Genomic DNA, 20978 nt, shown 5'->3' on the forward strand with positions numbered 1-20978 from the left:
TAAACCAACAAATTAAAAATGAAGGATGCCCTTGCTGCCCGGGAAATTCCTGAGCCTCTTCATCAGAGCTCCCTCTGGGGTCTTGCTTTGCCCTATTGCCTTAAACCAACATGTAGTCAGCAGATCAGGGACATGCTAATAACAACTGCCACTGATGAGTTCTGATTTATCTTCATGTAATTGTGCTCAATCAGAAACCACTAGGAACACACCATGGAACATTTATAAGTGAAAATAATGTTTCATTTAACAGGAAGCTTGAGTGAACGGGCCTAATTAAAGGGAGGAAAATTAGTCTGTTCAAGTCTATAGGAAGAGTAGAATTGAACATGTGAAAATGAGAATTTGCTATATATTGGTGTAATGTGCAGTGTTACTTGAGAAGGATGAATTTGCCTTATATATGGTACCACATGATTGTCTAAGCACTATGCCACACCCCTGAAACTCAGACAAAATAATATTGAAGGTAAAAAATAGATCTGTTCCTATGCCAAATTGGGAAAAAAATGTATATTGTTCCTTTTTGTCAGAGTGCAAATTTGAAGGATGACAAAATTCAGCAAAATAAATAAAAATCACACTTACAGTGTGAACTGGAAGTCCCACCTTGTGGCAACTGCATCATTCTTCATGTGCTAGCAGGTGTTATAAGAGTACAAGGCACGGAGCTTCATACTATATGATAAGAAAGATGAACCCTAGTTGGTCTCTGTCCCCCAGGAGCTCACAGTCTGGCAAAGACAAATATTTAAAAAAGAAATCATCATAGCGTGTTTTGATGAACCATAATGCTACTGTGGGGTCTGAGAGGATGAAGAGCCTCAGTTGACCTACCTCTAAGGCCAGCAGCTAAGACTTCAAGGTGGGTCCAGGAGGTCCTCACAGACCAAGCGTATTCTGCAAAAGAAGCTTGGGTTTGATCTCACAGGCCATGGCAAACCACTGAAGAGTTTTGAACTAGGGATTTCCATGATAAGATGTCTGCTGTAGGGTGTTGATTTCAGTGACATGGAGGATCACTGATTGGGGCAAGAAAAGACTACAGGCAAGACGAATAGGAGGGAGGCTGCTGGGTGGACTGAATGAGGGAGAATAAAGACTGGTTGATACTCTGTGCCTGGGGCCTTTATTATCATATCATTTACATCTATATTATCATTTACTTTTTTCATATTTTTTATTTTTATTGTTGTTCAAGTAGTTTTCTGCCTCCCTCCACACACAGCCTCCACCCAGCCCTCCCCACCTCCCTCTTGTTTCCAACCACTCCTGTTATTGTCCATGTGTCGTTTATACTTGTTCCTGCAAACCCTTCACCCTTTTCCCCTGAAATACCCTCCCCTCTGCCCTCTGGTCACTATCAGCCTGTTCTCAATTTCGGTGTCTTTGGTTAGATTTTGTTTGTTTGCTTGTTTTGTTGATTAGGTTCCTGTTAAAGGTGAGATCATATGGTATTTATCTTTTACCACCTGGCTTATTTTACTTAGCATAGTGCTTTCCACTTCCATCCATGCTGTCACAAAGGGCATGAGCTCCTTCTTTCTTTCTATCATTTAATCCCCACAGTGGTGATCTGAGGTAGCTCATGTTTAGAGCCAGCAACAAATCTGCAATACCCAGTGCAAAGTGAAAATATGAACTTGTTCATAAAACAGGGGTGGGGAAAATGCCATTGAAAGTACTAAAAAGATACTAAAGCTTCTTTCTTTCATGGTTTCTCTCTCTCTCTCGGCTCGTCATGATGTATTTTATTTACTATAAAATGCCATTCTTAGTATGTAAAAAATTAAAAGTTTAAATTATTGACATGAATATTACCATTTACCTTTATATTGTGCAATGCCAGATTTAAATGTAAATATAGAAGCACTTGCTTACACACAGAATTATTGAAATTAGGTGATGCACATTCCATAGCATATGCCATATGTCATATGCATGTGCATTTCCTTCTCACCAGAGCAGTGGAAATGTTGCACAAATCTGCCTCACCTATCTCTATTTCACTTCCCAATATGCACATATTCTACTGACATTCCCGTACTGAAGATGAGAAAGGACTGACTACAAGGAAATAGAGCTGTGGGTTCTCATATCTGTCCTTTCCTTCCAGGTCATCACTTCCAGCATAAGTAGTGGGCCAACATAAGGGAGTCACATGAGGAAGAAAGGATATGAGAGAATATCATTCATGCTTTTTAGACCATCATTGATCTCTCCTTGAAGCAAATTCTGCTTTGAAGGGAAAGCATAGCCTTTGTGGGCTGTCAGTACCCCTGCAGTACTCCATCATAAACATAACATGCCTACCTTGTACTTGCCTTGAGTCTTAGTCAACTGCCACAGTATACCATGGGTCCTGCAGGATGTAGCCAATGCTATATGGGAATGAGGCAGCAAGTAACAGAGAACATGCGGATTGTGCATATCTTCTCCACTTATGTACGTGTTCCATTGTCCCACTGCATTTCACTTGCAAAAGTAGTTCAAAATTAGAATTATTGAGTTCCAAGATGGCAACGGAGAGCATTAAACCAAGCCTGGGGCTCTCCGAGTGTGGGGCAGTTTTAATTTTGGGCAACCACAGGTCTCACTCCCATGGAGCCCACCCTGATAATGTTATTTCAGTACATATGAGGGGACTGAGAATAGAGAGGGTTTGTGACTTTGTCCACATTCCTCTCAGGCAGTAGGGAAGCTGTGATAGTGTTAAAAAATTATTCACTGACACTTGTTGAAGAATGGTAAAGCAGACTTTACCCAAGAGGGGCCACTACAATGTGGTTTAGTAGTGCAGGAGAGGGATTGAGCTCAACCACAAATACAACAAGGTAAAGTGGGAATTTGTAGCCAAGGAGCAGGGTAGGGGTCAGTGAATGGGAAATTACTAAGAGGAAGCATCAGGAAAAAGGGAGGATTCTGGCAAAACCAACCTAACAGAATTCTTGCTAAAGATAGGCCAGGGTGATTAGGCACCTCCCAGGAAATGGTGGAGGATGAAGAACCTGATTAGATATCTAGCGTTATCAGATATGGAGTGTGGTGGATTCTGGTTATGCTGACTTAGAAAGATTCTTGCTAAAATTGGACTCTCCAGGGAAGGGCATGGGAGCCCAAGATTGGACCTAGTCAAAAAGAGACCTCAGAAGAGTCTAATGCAAATTTATCAAGGAGGGAATCTTTGGCATAGAGCTTTTTCTATCTCCAGGCAAGAGAAAACAAAAAGTTCCGACTATGTCACTTAAGGAGAGTAGGTTTCAAAGGACATTTACAAGGGAGAATGGATGGGAGGTGCTTGGGATCTCAAAAGGGATTTGAAGAACTATATGCTTTTAAATATCTTAAGAGCATTAGTAGATATTTCAATTCACCGGCTTTTAAATGAATTTATACATTTGGGTGCCAGTATAATTGTCTAGTGAGACTTTGCATTCAAATCTTCATTCTTTCATAAAAGGAGGACTTCAGGACAAACACAATTGCCATGTGGTGGTAAGATGGGGAGACCATGAGGCTGATCCAGCTTTTCAGTTTCAAATATCAGATATTAAATGTTGGAAAGAAAGTGATATTTTTAATGTGATATTTTTTCCACTGCAATAAATATGAAAAGAAACAGACAGGTGTAACCAAGTAGACCAGTTTCCAGGACTCAGCACAGCAGGGAAGGGGTCATGGAAACAGACGGGCAGGGCTGTAGCTCCCCTGCAGTTAGTGGCAGGGGCAGGAGCATATCAGCCTGGCAGAAGCATTACTTTAATGAACGTGCTTCCAGAGAGCCAATGTATATTATATGCGGTCTCCTGGACACACGTAGACTGCATTAAACTTGTACTTTGATCTGGTACTGTAAGCCAAAATACTGTTTTTCATTTTCCCTGTAAACTTATAGCAATTCAGGTGCATTCAGGGGCCTGATGAGCTTAGATACAATGGATGAATTTCCATTCAAAAGCAGTACAGGTTCTTGTATCTGACTGGCATTGTGTTCCAGGGCTAATGCCTTCATTCACAGAACAAAGCAGCCTTGGGCCCAGGTGGTGTCACCTGAGCTCCGGCTGCTAAGACTGGAGAACAAAAAGGATGATCAGAAGGGAGCGCTGGTTTCTTTTCTTTTCCCCCTCCCTTCTCCCTTCATGCCTTCCTTTCTTTTTATTCCACTATCCCCAATCTCTTTAAATTCTAGTTTAATTATTACTGGGAAATAATTAATCATATTGCATATAGAAAAGCCAGGTCAGGGAAAAGAAAGCAAGGCATATACCAAAGCATACCTTCTTATTTTATTAGGTTTTTATTTGGAAATGATTATAGATTCTTCAGAAGTTGCCAAATGAAGTACTTGGAGAAGTCACCTATAACCTCCTATAACTCTCAATGGAAATATCAGGCATAACTATACAGTACAATAGTAAAAGCAGGAAACAGACACCGGTACAATCCATAGACTTCCATGCACTATTTGTGTTTGCATGTGTGTGTGTTTCTGTGCAATTTTATCACATAGGTAGTTTTGTGTAACCCCAACCAGCGTCAACATGCAAGCCCACTCCATCACCACAAGGACACTCCTGTGACCCCTTCAGAACCACACCCACACTCCCAAAGCCCTGGCAGCCTCTAACCTATTTTCCATGTCTATAATTTTGTTATTTCAAGAATGTTATTTATCTGTTGCAGTCAGCATAATTCCCTCGAGATCCCTCCAGGTTGCCGAGCATATAGCATAATCCACTTCTTTTTATTGCTGCATACATCTCTCTTGTATGGATATATAAACCTGTTTATCCATTCACCTGTTGCAATACATTGGTTGTTTCTAGTTTTTGGCAATTAGGAATATATTGCCATGAACATTTGGGCATCCATCAAATTGTTTAAAAACCACTACTGCTCATAAGGAAGTGAAGATCTATAATACCATGAGAATTGTTTATGAATATTACATGGTTTCTGCTCTATAAGAGCCCTAAAATTGAAATTTATTTTTAAAATCATCTACTGGTATTCCAAGTCACAAAACAAAAGATCATTTTTCTCTTTCCTGTGAAACAGGCAATGGTTGGTTGCATAAATTTCCATTAAATGTCTAAGAGGTATTAGTTTCACTTACACTAATACAATCATATCAATTTCAGTCAAATTCAATACTGTAATAGACAACACACACTTACGAAATAACAGCAGGTAAAAGAAAAGCTCTGAGCAAATTGGTGTGCTTTAGAGGAACAGATGAGCAAGACGCACACACTTGCATATTTACACACAAACACACAAACATACATCTTACACATACCCACAAATAATCACTAGAAGCTAGGAAAACATAAACTTGACATCCCTTTTTTGCTCAGAGATGGCTCTAAGGAGTTCCCCTCATAGATAGAGCCATAGAAACAGGACAATGCTGGGATATTAAATACAGAAAACTTAAACTTGGAACATCTGAAAGCCTTTATATAGGTGCCACCACTCTCAGCAAACACACCAACTACTCTTCTCCTGCCTAAAAAATCAGTTGTGAGTGGTCATACCACAACGTACAGTGAGTTCTTTTTCTATCTCAGGATCAGTGAATGAAGTGGTCAGGTTAATCAAAGGCCTAACTGTGAAGTACACTGAGCATCAGTGGAAATCATTAATATAACAGTGTGTAATGCATTTGGCACATAAACCACAGGAACTATTCTATTTTTGGTTGTTTGAAAGCATTTCAGAATATTATAAGAGCTCCGAGTCAATTGATAAACAGTATCCCCTGGTCACCTGCAATTGTAACTGATCACATCCCAATTTATGGGATATTACGTTCCCAAAGATATTACGGCATTTATTGTCTAATGTGACTGGCACTCAGAACTTTGCTTCAGCTAAAAAATTCTGCAGTGCTGTAGAAGCAGTGAAAGAAATACTTGGCCTGTGCATGAGAAAGCTACAGAGGGAGATAAAATGTGAGAATTTTCTAATTTATAATTCACCATTTGTTTCTTCTTCTGATATTAAATTCTATATATAACACGCCTCTTGTTATGTAAGTACAATCAACTCCGAAATGATCAAAGCCTTTGAAGAAGAGAAACTTGAATGCATGTCTTTCCCACAGTAAGAGCTTGGCTTTTGTGTAGATAGCATATTCTGAGGGAGTGAGCCTAGGGCTGGTTCTTTGTGCTTGCTGGAGACTGGAGTATGTATTCTGAAGGAATGAAAACAAAACAAAATTCATGTTAATTCTCCCTTGTTTAGCTCCAGCTGGCCAGCTCACACGCCTGACAGTGCGGTGTGTTCTGTGATAAACGTTGGAACCGCGAGTGTTTAGGCTACAGTGTGAGAGCCGATACTTCTCTGCACTATCCGTTGCCTAGATAGTTTCTCCAACTCCAACAAAACTAGTTTAGAATATGAGTTTCCTCTGCCTGAAACTAAAGAGAAAATCCATGATAGCAATTCCAGTCTGATTTATTTTCTTCCAAGGCTTTGAAAATAGTTAGGTGGTCTTTCAGGTTCTCCTAAGGTAAGACCAGTAGCAGGTGTCAGAGGGGTCATCCTCCATAGGACTGATTGGAAAACTTGTGGTTTAAAAGAAAATCATGCTTCTTGAAAATCACAGACAACCTTTCCCCTGCTGGTTTTTCATCCCCAGTGTAGTGTAGGAAAGTAGATAAACAATTTCAGTTCTGCAAAACCTGTAACATATTTCCATGATAAGATGTATTGGCCCCCAGACACGGACATGCTGAATTCCATATTGTTGACCGATTGGACTTTCAGCCTACGATCTGGCTATACTCTCCCAGGCCTCTGATCCTCTGCATGCGGAATGATAGCTTACTTTTATCTTTTAAAGCCTTGTATGTCCCCAGCACTGCTGTTTGGGTTTTACATACATTATACACCTAGCTTTCACATGATGCCTAGGTGAGGGAATCCTAATGATATCCTTATTTTACACATGGGGAAACTGAGGCGTGGGGATATCCTCAAGGCCTAGTGATATCCTCATTTTACACATGGGGACAAGAGAGTAAGTGGTGTGCTCAAGGTCCCATGGTCTAGTGTGCACTAATACCTTGAACACACCTACTCCTGCCCTGATCCTCCAGTTCGTGCGCCTTCTTACCCATGCCCCTGATGGACCGCACAGTCATGGGCAGCTGGCTCTGTGTCTCTCTGCTATGTATGTGAAAAGCCACAGGGAGCTGTCACCACGAGTTTGTGGTGACTTGGTTTTAGCATTTTCTCTAGGATTGGTGTGACCAGCTGCCTCGCCATAGATCCTACCATGCCTGGATATTTTCTCAATGTCCACCGTTCCCTGTGTTTGTCCCCTTTCTGACCCACCCACAGTGGCCTGCAATGTAGTCCAAGGGATGAAATAGGTTAGAATAAGTCATAATCTATAAGTCATATAAACCATTTTAATAATATATTATAAAACAAGGAGCAATTCCATATTTGGTCAGAATGTGCCTGGCCTCCGGTCACTTGATGTCACTTGATATAAATTAATTTATTTAATCCTCCAAAAGTCTTCATTGAGGACTAGGCAATTCAAGTAACTTTCTGAAAGGGTCCCAGATTAGAAGAAGCAGAGCTGGTCTCCAGCCTCAGGGTCTGGCTTTCGAGCCCACACGCTTCCCCACTGTGCACACGGTCTCCTGGTTTTGGTGCTTTGTGCTGTCACAATCCATTGTCATCTTGTAAACATTTGTATCATAGCTATACAATTAAATTTTTGATGAAAACAGTTGAGTCAGAAAGATTCTGGGAAATCTTTCTGGGAAAGAAATAAATGGTCTAATTTTGTGGCAGAAATAGTACAGTGTTCATTAGAAAATGTATCACTGATAGGCATGGAGACCACAGGCGGTAGGTAGAGGGCAGTTCCGGAGGAAGCAGGGTTCCCACCCGCCCGCACCAGTAAGAACCGAACACTGTGCACTCACACGCAAGGGCCACGAACAGCCTAAAGCAAAGCTCCATGACACACCACTTCTCATCATTCTTGCTGAGTATTTACACAGTGTTTAGCACTTTTTACCAAGGTCATTTTATTTTGGAACCAACGCCTGTTCTTGTGGTGTGGCTATGTGCACCGCCGTATACTACAAACACTTTGTGTCAGAGTACAGCTGGGAGTCATGTGGACATCATAAACATCAGGCTCTTTGTTCCTGTAGGCAGGAATCAAATGTCAGCTCAGAAGGACGTTACTTTGCAAAAATTTCTCTGGCTTATGTTTTAGGTATACTGCTTAACTTAAAAGCAAACTAACAAAAAACTCAGCACTTCCTTATCTTGATTTCATTTGGTAAGATTTTGTGAGCAACAGTACACCACGTGACACAGTGTGGGGACCAATGCTTTGGGCATCAAAAAGTTGAAAAGGGAAATAAAATATATTTGAGCAGGTTCATGACAAATAGCTACAGTAATTGTATGCTTTGTATCTTCTCTTGACCTTAAGAAACTCTCCGAACGCTCCTCAATATATTTTTATTAGAAATGGCCTGGAGATGGGTGAGGAGACCATCGTGCTGGAAATGATGAGGGAGTGAAAATCACATCTCAAGGAATTCAAAGGTCATCCTTTGGTTTAAAGTAGTCCCCCACCACCTGCCCCTCACCACACTCACAGAACTTAAGTTATTGGTGACTTACTTGAAATGTTCAAGGTGTGTTAAATGTGAAACATAGTGAAAATGATACTGTCATTTTTCTCAGGTACAGAATAGAGAAAAATAATTATATCTCTAAATTATATATGTATATATAAAAGTTATATATTCCAAAATTCTTTTGCATCATTTTAATTTCAACTATATGATTCTAACAATAATGAGAATAATTATGTAAGGCTGAATCACGGGAATTTATCTACATTTAACTAAACATGTTTGAGGTATAAGAATCATGATTTTTTTTATTCCAAGTATCAAAGGTATTCTTAAATTAATGTTAATATCTTGTCCTCATTCTTTATTAAATTTCTGGGGGTGACATTGGTTAATAAAATTATATAGGTCTCAAGTATATAATTCTACACATCATCCTCATTTTTCATAGTAGATAATATAGTGAAATACCCTTTTTACCACTCTTCACACTCATTTCTCCTTGTCTCCTTCAGAGGCCACCACCGTCATGAGTATTAGTGCATCCATTTAATCCATGTGTTTATATCCCCTCTCTATAGCTTTCTCTCTCTCTTCATGTATGTATTTGCACATAATATCTAGTCAGTGTATTAAAATTCCCATCATTGGGATCACGGAGTACCTTTCTTATGTGCATTTGCTACTCTCTACTTTGTTTTTGAGAACCACCCATGTTGATCCATATGTAGTATCTGGTTAATTTTCTTTAACTGACGAATAGTGTTTAATCTATATGGGTGTCATATGTGATGTGTAATAATATTGCTATGTTTTTCCCTTCCCCTATTGCTCATCACTTAGGTTGTTTCCATTGTTTTGTTTTGTTTGTTTACTGTGGACATGAGACATGAACAGTCCTGTACGGTCTCCTGGGCACGGGTGTATGGTTTCTCTGGAGGCTCCATCCAGAAGCAGAACTGCTGGGTGGTTGGCTATTTGCATATAAAACATTACCAGCTCTTGCCTCATAGCTCACCCAAGTGTTCCTGTAAATTGCTCCCCCACATACAATGTATGACAATTCTTATTTCCCTGTCTCCTCCCCGACACTGGATGCTGCCAGACTTTCTAGTTGTTTGACAGCCCATGGAGTATAAAGAGGAATCTCATGTCTATTTTTTAATCCTTCAATCCCTAATAGGGTTGAATATCTTTTAATGTGTTCAATAGCCTACATTCTTGATTTTTCTATTGTGCCTCAGTTATACATACATTTGTTGAACTGTCTTCTATTTGCTCTTTTAATCTGTCTCATTGATTTGTAGTGGTTATTTGTATGTTCTGGAAACCCTTTGTAAGTTGCATGAGTTGCAAATATCTTCTTCTAGGATGTGGCTGGTTTTACAATTTCATTTCTGGTGTTTATGTTTGAGTTTGTATTACATAGAAGTTTAATTTTGATGCAGCCAAATGCAGCCAGAATGTGGTCTCTAGCACCACATGTCCAGGGCCAGGGTCCTGCTCTGCTGCTAGCCGTCTGTATCACCTCCAGCAGGTTCCTTAACTTCCTTTCACCTCAGCTTCATTATCTGCGAAATGGGAAAATATTACTACTCTTAAAAATTTTGGCATGAAGATCATCTATAAATCAGAGTATTCCCGGTATAAAGCGAGAGCTATCTAAGTGCTAGCTATTAAAATCAGTCCCTTTTAATATTTTGTTTTAAAAACTCTTTCCTAACATCACTGATTTATGTCCATATTTAAGTATATGTTTAAAGGTTAAATGTTACTTATGATAGTCTTTGTGATACAGTTTTCTCACAATATTTTGATTTTGAAATTTACATATTGTTATGGTTAAATACATTCAGAATGATCTAAATTACAGCTATATTTGCCTTATAGTGATTTCTATTTGAAAAAATAGTATTTTGGTAATGAAAGCCAACTTTATCTCCTGAAATTGAACATGCATGTAGGTATAGCAGCTTAAAAAATGACTTTTATGCTATACTAAATTGAATTATATTATTGGGAGAAAGTTCACCATGAGTAATTCCTAAACACCTTAAATAAGAGTGCCAGAGACACAGGCATAATCCATGTTTACTGAATGAAAAAATAGTCTGTTTGCTTTTTAAAAAATCATTCACCTTACAGCCATTTTTAAAAGAAGGAATTAATGCATAAAATTTATAATTGTAGTGAATACCCTAACAGAGTAAATGTACATTCAAAGGAAATAAAATCCAAACTAAATTTTCTTGGGATTTTCATTTTCTGTGATCATTCATACTTTTAATGCATTTTTAACTGTGTGAAAGGAATCAGGAAACCATTTAAGTGATTAATGCTCTTTGCCCCAAAGGAAGGCAGTTCTGCTTTGAGAGGATAGTTTCATAGTCACTGCCAACCGTAATTTTCTGTTGTAGTTAAAAAAAGAAAAGATTCTTCTTGCTTCTGTTGCATCATAAAATAGAAATATTTTAAAAGGAAGTGAGCAAAAAGTAAACATTATGTAATTGTGGGAAGGGTGGTCTATACTGAAATAAGCCATTCTTGTAGACTAAGCTAAATCTCAAAGGATGAGGACAGCTGTGGTGTCACCTGATTTGTGCTGGAGTGACGGAGACATCTTCCAGCTTTGTGTGTGGAAATTCAGGTAAAGAAGCAGGAAATGCCTTATGAACTCAAATAATGGAACATTTCTGTGGTACTCAGTGTGACCTTTATTCTACAGAAACAACCCTCCATCATCAAAGCTCCAACTCAACACTGGTTCCTTCCTCATGCTTTGTCTAGTCTGGGTTGGCAGGAACCTTTCTTTAATGTGGTTACTCAAGGACCCATCCAACCCAAGGCTTAGCAGGGTACAGATTAGAGAGCCTGAAGATCTCATCCGCACCTCTCATTGGTTGGGGCAGGAGATGACACTTGTCCTTCCTTCTCAAAGAGTTTCCAATGACCCTCTCTCTGTGCAAGGGGATGGGGTAGTGTGGTCTTCATTGTGCCTGCGAGGAGGGAAGTGTGGGACTTTGGTGAGCCCTGGCAGAAGCTTCCAGTGACTTGCTGGCTCAATGCCTTGGGTAGGAAGTAACCTTAGTGTGTTTCTCTCTATTGCTTTAGATGGGAGTTAGGAGTGTGAGCTTTGGAGTTGAACAGATTAGTTTAAACCCCTGCTGAGTCCCTTATGGCCCCTGTGATCAAGTTATTTACCATCAATAAGGCTGTTACTCGCCATCTACCAAAATAAATTTGTGACTGCTGTGAATTAGCAGAGCCCTGGTATACAGTAAGTACTTAGTGAAGGGCTGTACTGGTGAAAGGAAAGTAGTAGTAAATCCTGGAGGTTATAATAGAACATTTTTATTGTATCAGAAAAATAGTGTGTCAGCTTCCTGGGGCTGCCATAACAAATCACCACAACTGAGTGGCCTAAGAAAAAGAAATTTATTCTCTCACAGTTTGGAGGGCCAGAAGTTTAAACTCCAGGTGTGTTGACAGGACTGTGGATGCTGTGAAGGCTCCAGGGATGGATCTCTTCTAACCTCTTCAAGGTTCCCACAGCCCCAGGCATCCCTTGGCTTGTGGACGTATAACTCCAATCTCCACTTCCATCTCCCCATGGCCTTCACCTCTGTTCCTCTCCTCTTCTGTCTCTCCTAAGCACACTTATGGTTGGATTTAGGGCCGTCTCATTTGAAGATCTTTAATTACATCTCCAAACCTTCTTTTTTCAGTAACAATCCAAAATATCTAGGCATTTGATGTGGACATATATTTTGGGGGAGAGGGACATCATCCCACCGGCTACAAATATGAAAGTATTTCCTCTTCTCTATTAACACCACTTACTAAATGGATATGCTCTGCAGTTTTTTAAATATTGATTATAGGATAACATCTCTGTATTGTTAAACTCTGTAGATGTTGCTGCTGTATAATGCCACATCTTTTTGATGCAAGAAAAAGTTGCATTGAACTGAATTTGTCACGTTATTACTTCATGTGTCTACTGTCTGTAGCTCTCATCATTGTAAAGACATTTTCAAGTTACTCAAATGTACTGGCTGCAGAACATGATATACCCCATAAAAGTCACATGTCCCTTAAGGGACTACTCCTGAACTCATTTATATCACTCATGGCTTTTCTGAACACTAATTTATAACAGTATTCTTTTTCCCCCTATAAATGTATTCAGAAATTATTTCCAAGGTACAGATTAGAGTTCTAAAACCCACTTGCTGTTGCAAAACTGATGAGCTATTCTACTTGATCCAGAGTAAAAGATGCAGTGAAGTCAGTGTAGAGAATCATTCTGACACCACTCTATTAACCAGCATCTTAATTTCTCAATTAATGACATATTAAAAGGAGCATGTCAGAAGTATTATCATATATGATGAAAATCATTTATATTTAGAAATTTTAATTTTATTTATATATTTTTGATAAATCATTCAAAGTGAATCTCTGTTGCCTACACAGATGTACTCTGCACAGTATCTTTGGCATACCATGTGTATGAGCTAGCCTTTTCACTGGGGTTATTGTATAAGTTGAATGTGTAAAGTGAGAACTTGGGAACTGTATAATCAATTGGTGATAAATAGCTGTAATTTTTAAATTACTTAATTTAAGCTATAATAATCACCTGAAAGGAATAGCTTATCTGATATGTCTAGAAGAAGCTATAGGTTTATTTTATCTTCTTTATAATGAAAAAGAGAAAAGTGATTTCTTTCTTAGACCACCTTGTAAAGTCTACATGAAACTATTCAGATGTATTTTTAAAGAACTAGGCTTGGGTAGAACTGCATGTATGTAAAAAACATTATAAGGAACAAGTAGAAAAGGCAAGGCTTTGTAAAAATTGAGCTGGTCTTCTGAAAATGACTGGATATGTCTATTTATAACATGCTAACACCTGTGAATGAAAAGATATATGCATGAAATGGGATAAAGTTAAGATTGTATCAAAATGGGATCTCTATGCTCAGTGAGAAATTAAAGGGGGAGCCATGGAGCCACCATTACCACCATAACGTGCCTTTGTGTCTCGTGGTTTAGGGCCCCTTCTTTTCTAATCAATGCATTACACCTGTGTGTTCTCTTTTTTTACAGTTCAGCAGAAGAGCAGTTTCACTGGCAATCACAAGGTAAAGTACAGCTTCTTCATGAACACTTACTACATGTATATGTACAGATTAATTTTCTTGTGAACTTTCAAAAGAGGCATATAAAGATCCATGTGATGACACCATGACACTAAAATTAAGTAAAGTTGTTGTGATAGCCCCCAGTCTCATGGGAGTTAAGTTCTCACAATTCCCTAGACACTTCATGTTCTTCGTGGATGCATAGAATTGGCTGGCCTTAGCTTTTAATACTGGTTGACTGAAGATTGCAATGTGATATTTAAATGGAACTTCACATTTCCATGCCTGTGGTTCTGTTTTGTTTGTTAGTTTATTTTATTCATTAGATTCCTCTTATAGGTGAGATCATATGGTATTTGTCTTTCATCACCTGACTTATTTCACTTAGCATGATATTCTCCAGTTCCATTGCTTTGGATCGTGTGGACATTTTAATGATATTAATTCTTCCAATCTATGAACATGGTATATGCTTCCATTTGTTTGTATCTTACTTATTTATTTTTTCAGTACTCTATGGTTTTCTGAGTACAGGTCTTCTGCCTTCTTGGTTATACATATTTCTAAGTACTTTATTTTTCTTGTTGCTGTAGTAAATGAGATTTTTTTCCTAATTTCTCTTTAAGATATTTCATTACTGAAAGTGACCAGAAGGGATGGGGGGAGATAAAGGTGGAAAGAAGGGGAAAGGACTAGACAAAGTACATGTATGAATGACCCATGCACATGGACGACAGTGTGGGAATTGACTGTGGGAGCAGGGAGTGGAATGGGTGGGGGAGGGCAAAGGGGGAAAAATTGGGACAGCTGTAATAGAATACCAACAAAATAAATACTTTAATAAAATTAAGAAAAAAGATTTAATGAAATTGTTAATATTTATTGCATTATTAAAGTCTTTCTTAAGTGCAAAAAAGAAATAAAGAGAACTTCATAGAGGTCTTATCTTAAGTTAGCATACTTTTGATTTTTAAATGATTGCCTTAAGCTTTAGTAGTGACATGTTTGTTTATCACTTTAAAATGTTATAATTTCAGATGGTCAAAAAGATATCGAAGATGAACTCACAACAGGTCTTGAGCTGGTGGACTCCTGTATTAGATCCCTGCAGGAATCAGGAATACTTGACCCACAGGATTATTCAACAACTGAAAGTAAGTCAAATGAGAATTCTACTTGAAGACAATTAAAAGAATATCATGCCATTACTTTTCTAATATAATTAACATCATAAGACATAGCTAATAGCGCTTCTAGAAATGTTTATACTTGTGTCATCCATTTTGCTCCACCCTCATCTGCTTCCTTCCCACAGTTCCCCTCCCCAATTCACATTAGCGTGTGAACCTTCCAAGTCAGTAATTAGCATCTAAATTTCTCATTGAAAACCGATGTAGTGGTGATTCTCACCAATTCTCTGATACCCTTTTTGGTGTATAGACCAGCTCGTTGTATGAACACATGATATATGTATTTAATCAACACAGTGCCAGCTTTAAAATTAATTGACAATTTACTTATACAGATAATCATTAGTAAGGATTTTAAACAGCAAAACAATTATATAACAAAATAGAAAAATTGACGTAATATATGCAGTACTGTTCAGCGCTCTGTTATAATACTATACATAACTTTATATTTCTACATTTAGCAATTGTATATTGCTATATTAACCTCAATAGAGTATTTAAAGATTTCTTTGCCTCCACTTAATTACATATTTTTCACCCAAAGTGGCTGAGACTTAGAATAAAAGGGCTGAGTTGAAATGAGCCTCATTTTAATAAATCATGAAATACTCTTGACTTATTTCAATAAAATCCCATAAAAAGCTAAAAATTAAGTCATTAAAACATACATTATCTTGATAATTTCTACATTAGAGATCAGTGGAGTATTTTATTCTTTAACTTATAAAAATAGAATTTCCTTAAATACTCATCAAGGCTTGATATGGAATGGAAGATATAAGAATTAAATGGTATACTGACCTTGAAATCATTTCATTTACATATAAGCTTATTTTCTCTATAATCTTTATCATACCACTACTCTTCCAGCAATATCATCATGACTATCCAGATTTGTTTAAATCTATATACATCCCCTCAGTAAAACTCCTAAAGGAAGATGTGTGATTTGTAATATCCTTGTTCTATTTTGTATGTTAAAATGCAGGATTGTTGCCTCTTCTGTTTGAGTCAATAAATATATTTCTCTTGTAGAGGTAGTTGTACTTAGAATGATATTTAATTTATATCTGATATACATGTATATGTACTCAACCCTCCCTTCCTTTCTTAGACAGTAAGAAAAGCAGAGATAAAATACTGTGTCTTGAGAGGGAAGATGATATTGGATATCTTATTTTTTGACATGATAATAAGCATTTGATTATAAGTTTAGGTGACAGGATAACTTTTAATACATGGGATTTTAGGGGAAAAAAGAGGAAGAATAAAATAGGCAAATTTTAAAATAGAGATAAATCAACTACATCAATCTAGTTCAACATGTAAGCACAATGGATTCTTTTTTGAAAAGAATAAAAATTCACATTTATACTAAACAAAGATAAAATAGTGATGTGATGTTTAATGGGACACTAATTGATGAAATAAAAGTTGAGGTTAAAAGAATAGACACAATAGTAACAGCAAATACATTGAACAACAGTGGGATTGAGAAGACAATGTGAGGTGAAGTGGAATTTCATGGAGAAGCACTAAGCAGGATGAAAGAGGAATACATAATGAAAATAACTTATAAAGATCACACTAAAATCTAGTGAACATGTATGCACCAAACAGCACAGCATCTGAATATTAAGTCAAAAAATACTTAAAATGATAAAAACATTGATGAAAACTATTGTGAATATTTCAATACATGTTTATCAGAATCAGACTGAATAGCAGAAGAAAAAGCCACAGAAATCTGGAATTAATAATTACAAACTAATGTATCAAATAAATTTTAAAACTTAGCATTCGTTGAATGGTAATATATATTGGTTATATATGTCCAAGAAATACAAACGAAGATTGACCTGCTTCTGCATGGTAAAGACAACCCTAAAAATTGAAAAGCGCAGAAAAGCCACACTTGTTAATAATAATCCAGTAAAATTAAAAGTGAACAATAAAAACAAGCAAAAATGTAATCATATTAAAATTTAAAAACAGGCTTTTGGGTCTACTGAATCAAAATTGGTAAATGCTGAAATTTTTCTTCTTCAAAAAGATTAGTTATGTTATCATGAACTGAACTATCTATCTGTCTGAAGACTCCTAAGATTTTAGTTGATTGTTCTTTTAATAAGCCTAAGCTTCCTTATTTGAAGATAGCAAAGAAAAAGAAAAACCAACAACAATAACAACAATTAAGAAAAAAAACAAGTAATGGAAGTGTCACCTAAAATTTTTATGCCAAAGGATCTGAACCACAGTGAAAAGTAAAATATTGTTATTAAGAAATATTTGTTCTTGCCCTGGCTGGCATAGCTCAGTGGATTGAGTGCAGGCCTGCAAAACAAAGGGTCACTGGTTCGATTCCCAGTCAGGGCACATGCCAGGGTTGTGGGCCAGGTCTCCAGTAGGGGGCACATGAGAGGCAACCACACATTGATGTTTCTCTCCCTCTCTTTCTCCTTCCCTTCCCCCCTCTCTAAAAATAAAGAAATAAAATCTTTTTAAAAAATTAAAAAACAAAGAAATATTTGTTCTTAACATTTCCAGAGTCAGCTTGAGAAGAATGAGTAAATTTAGGAAATTAATTTTAAATTACTAAGTAGGTAACTAACACTTGGGGGACTAATGATTGCCCATTTTAAATGTAATCAACTGCTGCTAACAAAATAAAAGCCCCAGTTGTTTGTATCTGGATCAGGGTTCCAAATGCAAATAGAGTTTCCTCAAAGGGCTGAACTGAAGAGAATTTACTTCAGGTCTTGTTTACAAAGGAGTGGGCAAGCTGAGGGGAGCAAACAATGCCTTCTGAGGTCCCCAGGGAACTGCAGTGACAGAGCCTTGTCCGCCCCTAGTCCTGCAGGAAAAGTACAGGGACCAGTGGCAGCAGAGTCAGGATGAGTGGAAGGAGTCTTGACTGACCAAAGCTTAGGGTCATTAGCATCTCACATGAGGTACAGTTTGACCCAAACTGCTGTGGAATAGATATCCAAACCTCTCTCTCCTCCCAGGCTCAAGTCCTTGTGCCTCCCAGTGGCCAAATCCAATCATAAAACAAATACCAGAAACCCCTATGATACGGTCTAGGAAAAGGGCAGAGAATGAATATGGGGAGCAAATGCAATAATCAGCATAATATTCTACTAAATACTAGAGCAGGATACCACATTTATATTCTTGATATATAAAGTTAACACGTAGACATGTAGTGGCTCTTTGACACATTTCTTCTAATTACTACACGCCCATCAGATTCTGCATGAGTCCCTTGATTTTGTGATTATTCAATCAGTGGATTCATTAGCTAGAAGAGACATGGAATAGCTAATGTGAAATTGGGCCTGGCACACTGCCCTTGAGAGCAGCCTCTTAGTCCTAACTCAAAAGAGACAACACTAAATGCAGCCTAAAACCAGGCTGAAAAAGTTCTAAATAGGAACCAATCTCAACCCCTAAGTACATAGTACTTACTTGGTCATGTTTAGAAGCTTTTGTTATTTTTCTTCCCAAGGTCTGATTAAAATCCAATTTGGGTTTTTGTAAATCTATCTTCTTGACCCTTAGACTAGCAATGACCGCTCTACTGTACTGACCATAAACTCGTACAGTTACCAGTGTTTTCCAACATGTGACTTTTGTTAAAGTACCATCCTAAGCAGTGTATAAATCATCTATACATACTTCGCCACCTGACACTATCTCGTGGCTGCTGGCTGTGTAATTTCAATTCCCTAGCAAATATGTTTCACAGAGTCACTAGGGGAATTGCCGTTGCTTTGCTTGAGGAAAAAAAAAGTTACTGACTGAAGCCTAGGGTCATCAGCATCTCACTTGATACTCAATTTGACCCAAACTGCTGTCGACGAAGCACCCTATTTAATCCACGCATTCTCGGAGAAGTAAACTCAGAGATAAGGGTGATTTATTTCTTAGCCAAAAATTAACAAAACTATGTCAGTCAAAAATAGGAATATAGTGGACAACTTGGGAGAAAAGGACTTATATGTTTATTGAGATTGCTAGCTTGTTTAAGTATTATATTTTAAATAGTAATTATTTCTCTCTGTAGCATATTGACAAATTGAAGCTTCCCCATATTCTAGAAAATACCAGCATTCAGAAGCAAGGACATTTAGGAATTTAATATATTCTGAATATGATGGCAAAGAAAGGAATGTTATTCTGAGTTTTCAAATCAGAATATATTAAAAAAAAACAAGAATCAATCATATAAGGTACCATTCTGAGTAGGTAAAACCCAAATATAACAATCATGTGTAGTTTGGCAAAGGTGAATATATTATTTCCTCTTGATTTACAGTCAGTCATTTTCATTTAGTTACTGTGATACTTAATTCTGTGTGATAGGAGAATTGTTGAGAAAGCAGGTTATTAAAATGCTTTAAAATATAATTTTATATATTCTTATATAATAACAATAAAGGTGAGAGACATCCTTGTGAAGTGACTAATTTCATAAGGAAGCATTGCACCTAAAAGATGCAGAAGTGGTTTAGGAGTATAAGGTTTTTATAATAATCAAGCAAACCAAATTAGAAATATATGAATCGTGTGACCCACAATATTGATCTTACACTCTGGGAAGAGGACTGACATGTTTGATTTTCTATCATGATGGCAACTAGGTCCTTAGCTAGACCTGACAGGGTGGAGAGCTGCGGGGTGGGCATACTAGGTAACCTACGCTTCCCTTGGAGCTGGAAGACTTGGATTCAAGCCCTACTGCTCCCTTTACGTCACCAGTGACTGAGGACTGCCACCTGGCCTCTGGAGGCCCTGAGTCATTTCCTGGAACCATTTATTCAAGTTAGTTCAGTTCATCCCCAGATGGCTCATCCCTGTAAAGTCATTGTCGAATGCCTCTAGGTTCAAGTTTTGAAACACAAATAAGCCAGTCTCCTTTCCAGAAGTATGTTACTTCGTGTTGTAAGTCTAATATTACCTTTAGATACCAAGTGAATCCAAATGTCTTTACATACCAAGTTCTCTCACATGCTCAAATGCACTTCCGTCACCAACTTTGGTGTTCTGGAGCCACTGGGCCGTTTCAGTGGCAGAAATGGAAGGTGTGAGCAAAAGTCAAGGAAAAGCGCCCAGGTGTCACACAGCATGTCTTCTATCCTCCAGGGAGCTATAATTATCTTTCCTTCCAGATACTGTCACTACCTATTTCTTAGCTAAGGCTCAATTTCTTTTTCTTTGATTTCTTCGAACACAGAGACATTTCAGAAACATGTTACACCTCCTGCAAAGAGGCCACCAACTCAGAAGCAAACCTAGGAATTGAAGGGATAGGCAAAGACATACACTACCAAATGCTTCTTATCTATTCCCTAACCAAGAGACAGCAATGTACGGTTTTCATTAAAAACATCACTCTCACATGAGTTATCAGGGTCTTCTGGGATCAAGCACAAGGTCAGAGCCTGGTGGAAATTTCTAATGAAAATGTAATTGGGTTTTGAACTGTCAAGGCACAGTAGGTGGCCAAAACTTTAATGTGAGAACCAAGTGCAAGCTGGTGAAAGTGAGGACAGCATCAGAGCACCAGGAGCATGAGAAAAAGTACAGGCTGGAAGCCCTCATGAGAACATCAGAGTGAGCAGACTTCTCCCCGGGGACAGAGGAAGGTGAGGTCTCCTGACAATACTGTGTGGGGATGTGGGGTGGGACTCCCCTGGAAGTCAAAATATTAGAACTGCCTCTGATCAAATAATAAGTCACTTCCACAGCAACTGATAGAATCAAATCTTAATACATATACTCGGGTTTTATTATATCATTACAGGCACAGGTAGGTGTGATAGCCATTCATTTTTTAAATAATAGGTATTAAGTACTTCTTAGCAGTAGCACAGAGAGTCTCTCTGCATTGTGGCATTTCCATTCTAGTCAGAAAAGTCTGAAATCAAGCAATCTAAGTACTCATGAGTTCAGGTAGGTAATTGCTACAAGCGATGGCAAAGCCAGTGAGGGGGAGAATGGGCCTCTCTAAGTGTACTTGA

The 20978-nt window shown here is 38.0% G+C and overlaps 1 protein-coding gene across 5 annotated transcripts in view; it reads left to right on the plus strand.

Annotated features, from left to right (window-relative positions):
* The window catches only part of CTNND2 (catenin delta 2), an 828740-nt gene that overhangs the window by 408825 nt on the left and 398937 nt on the right, over positions 1 to 20978 (plus strand). For all 5 annotated transcript variants that reach the window (XM_036020261.1, XM_028518208.2, XM_036020263.1 and 2 more), the window contains 2 exons: positions 13728 to 13762; positions 14800 to 14916. In XM_036020261.1, the coding sequence (XP_035876154.1) occupies positions 13728 to 13762; positions 14800 to 14916 (152 nt within the window). The remainder of the gene's footprint in view (positions 1 to 13727; positions 13763 to 14799; positions 14917 to 20978) is intronic.

Source organism: Phyllostomus discolor, chromosome 3, assembly GCF_004126475.2.
Source record: "Phyllostomus discolor isolate MPI-MPIP mPhyDis1 chromosome 3, mPhyDis1.pri.v3, whole genome shotgun sequence".
NCBI classification, from domain to species: Eukaryota; Metazoa; Chordata; class Mammalia; order Chiroptera; family Phyllostomidae; genus Phyllostomus; species Phyllostomus discolor.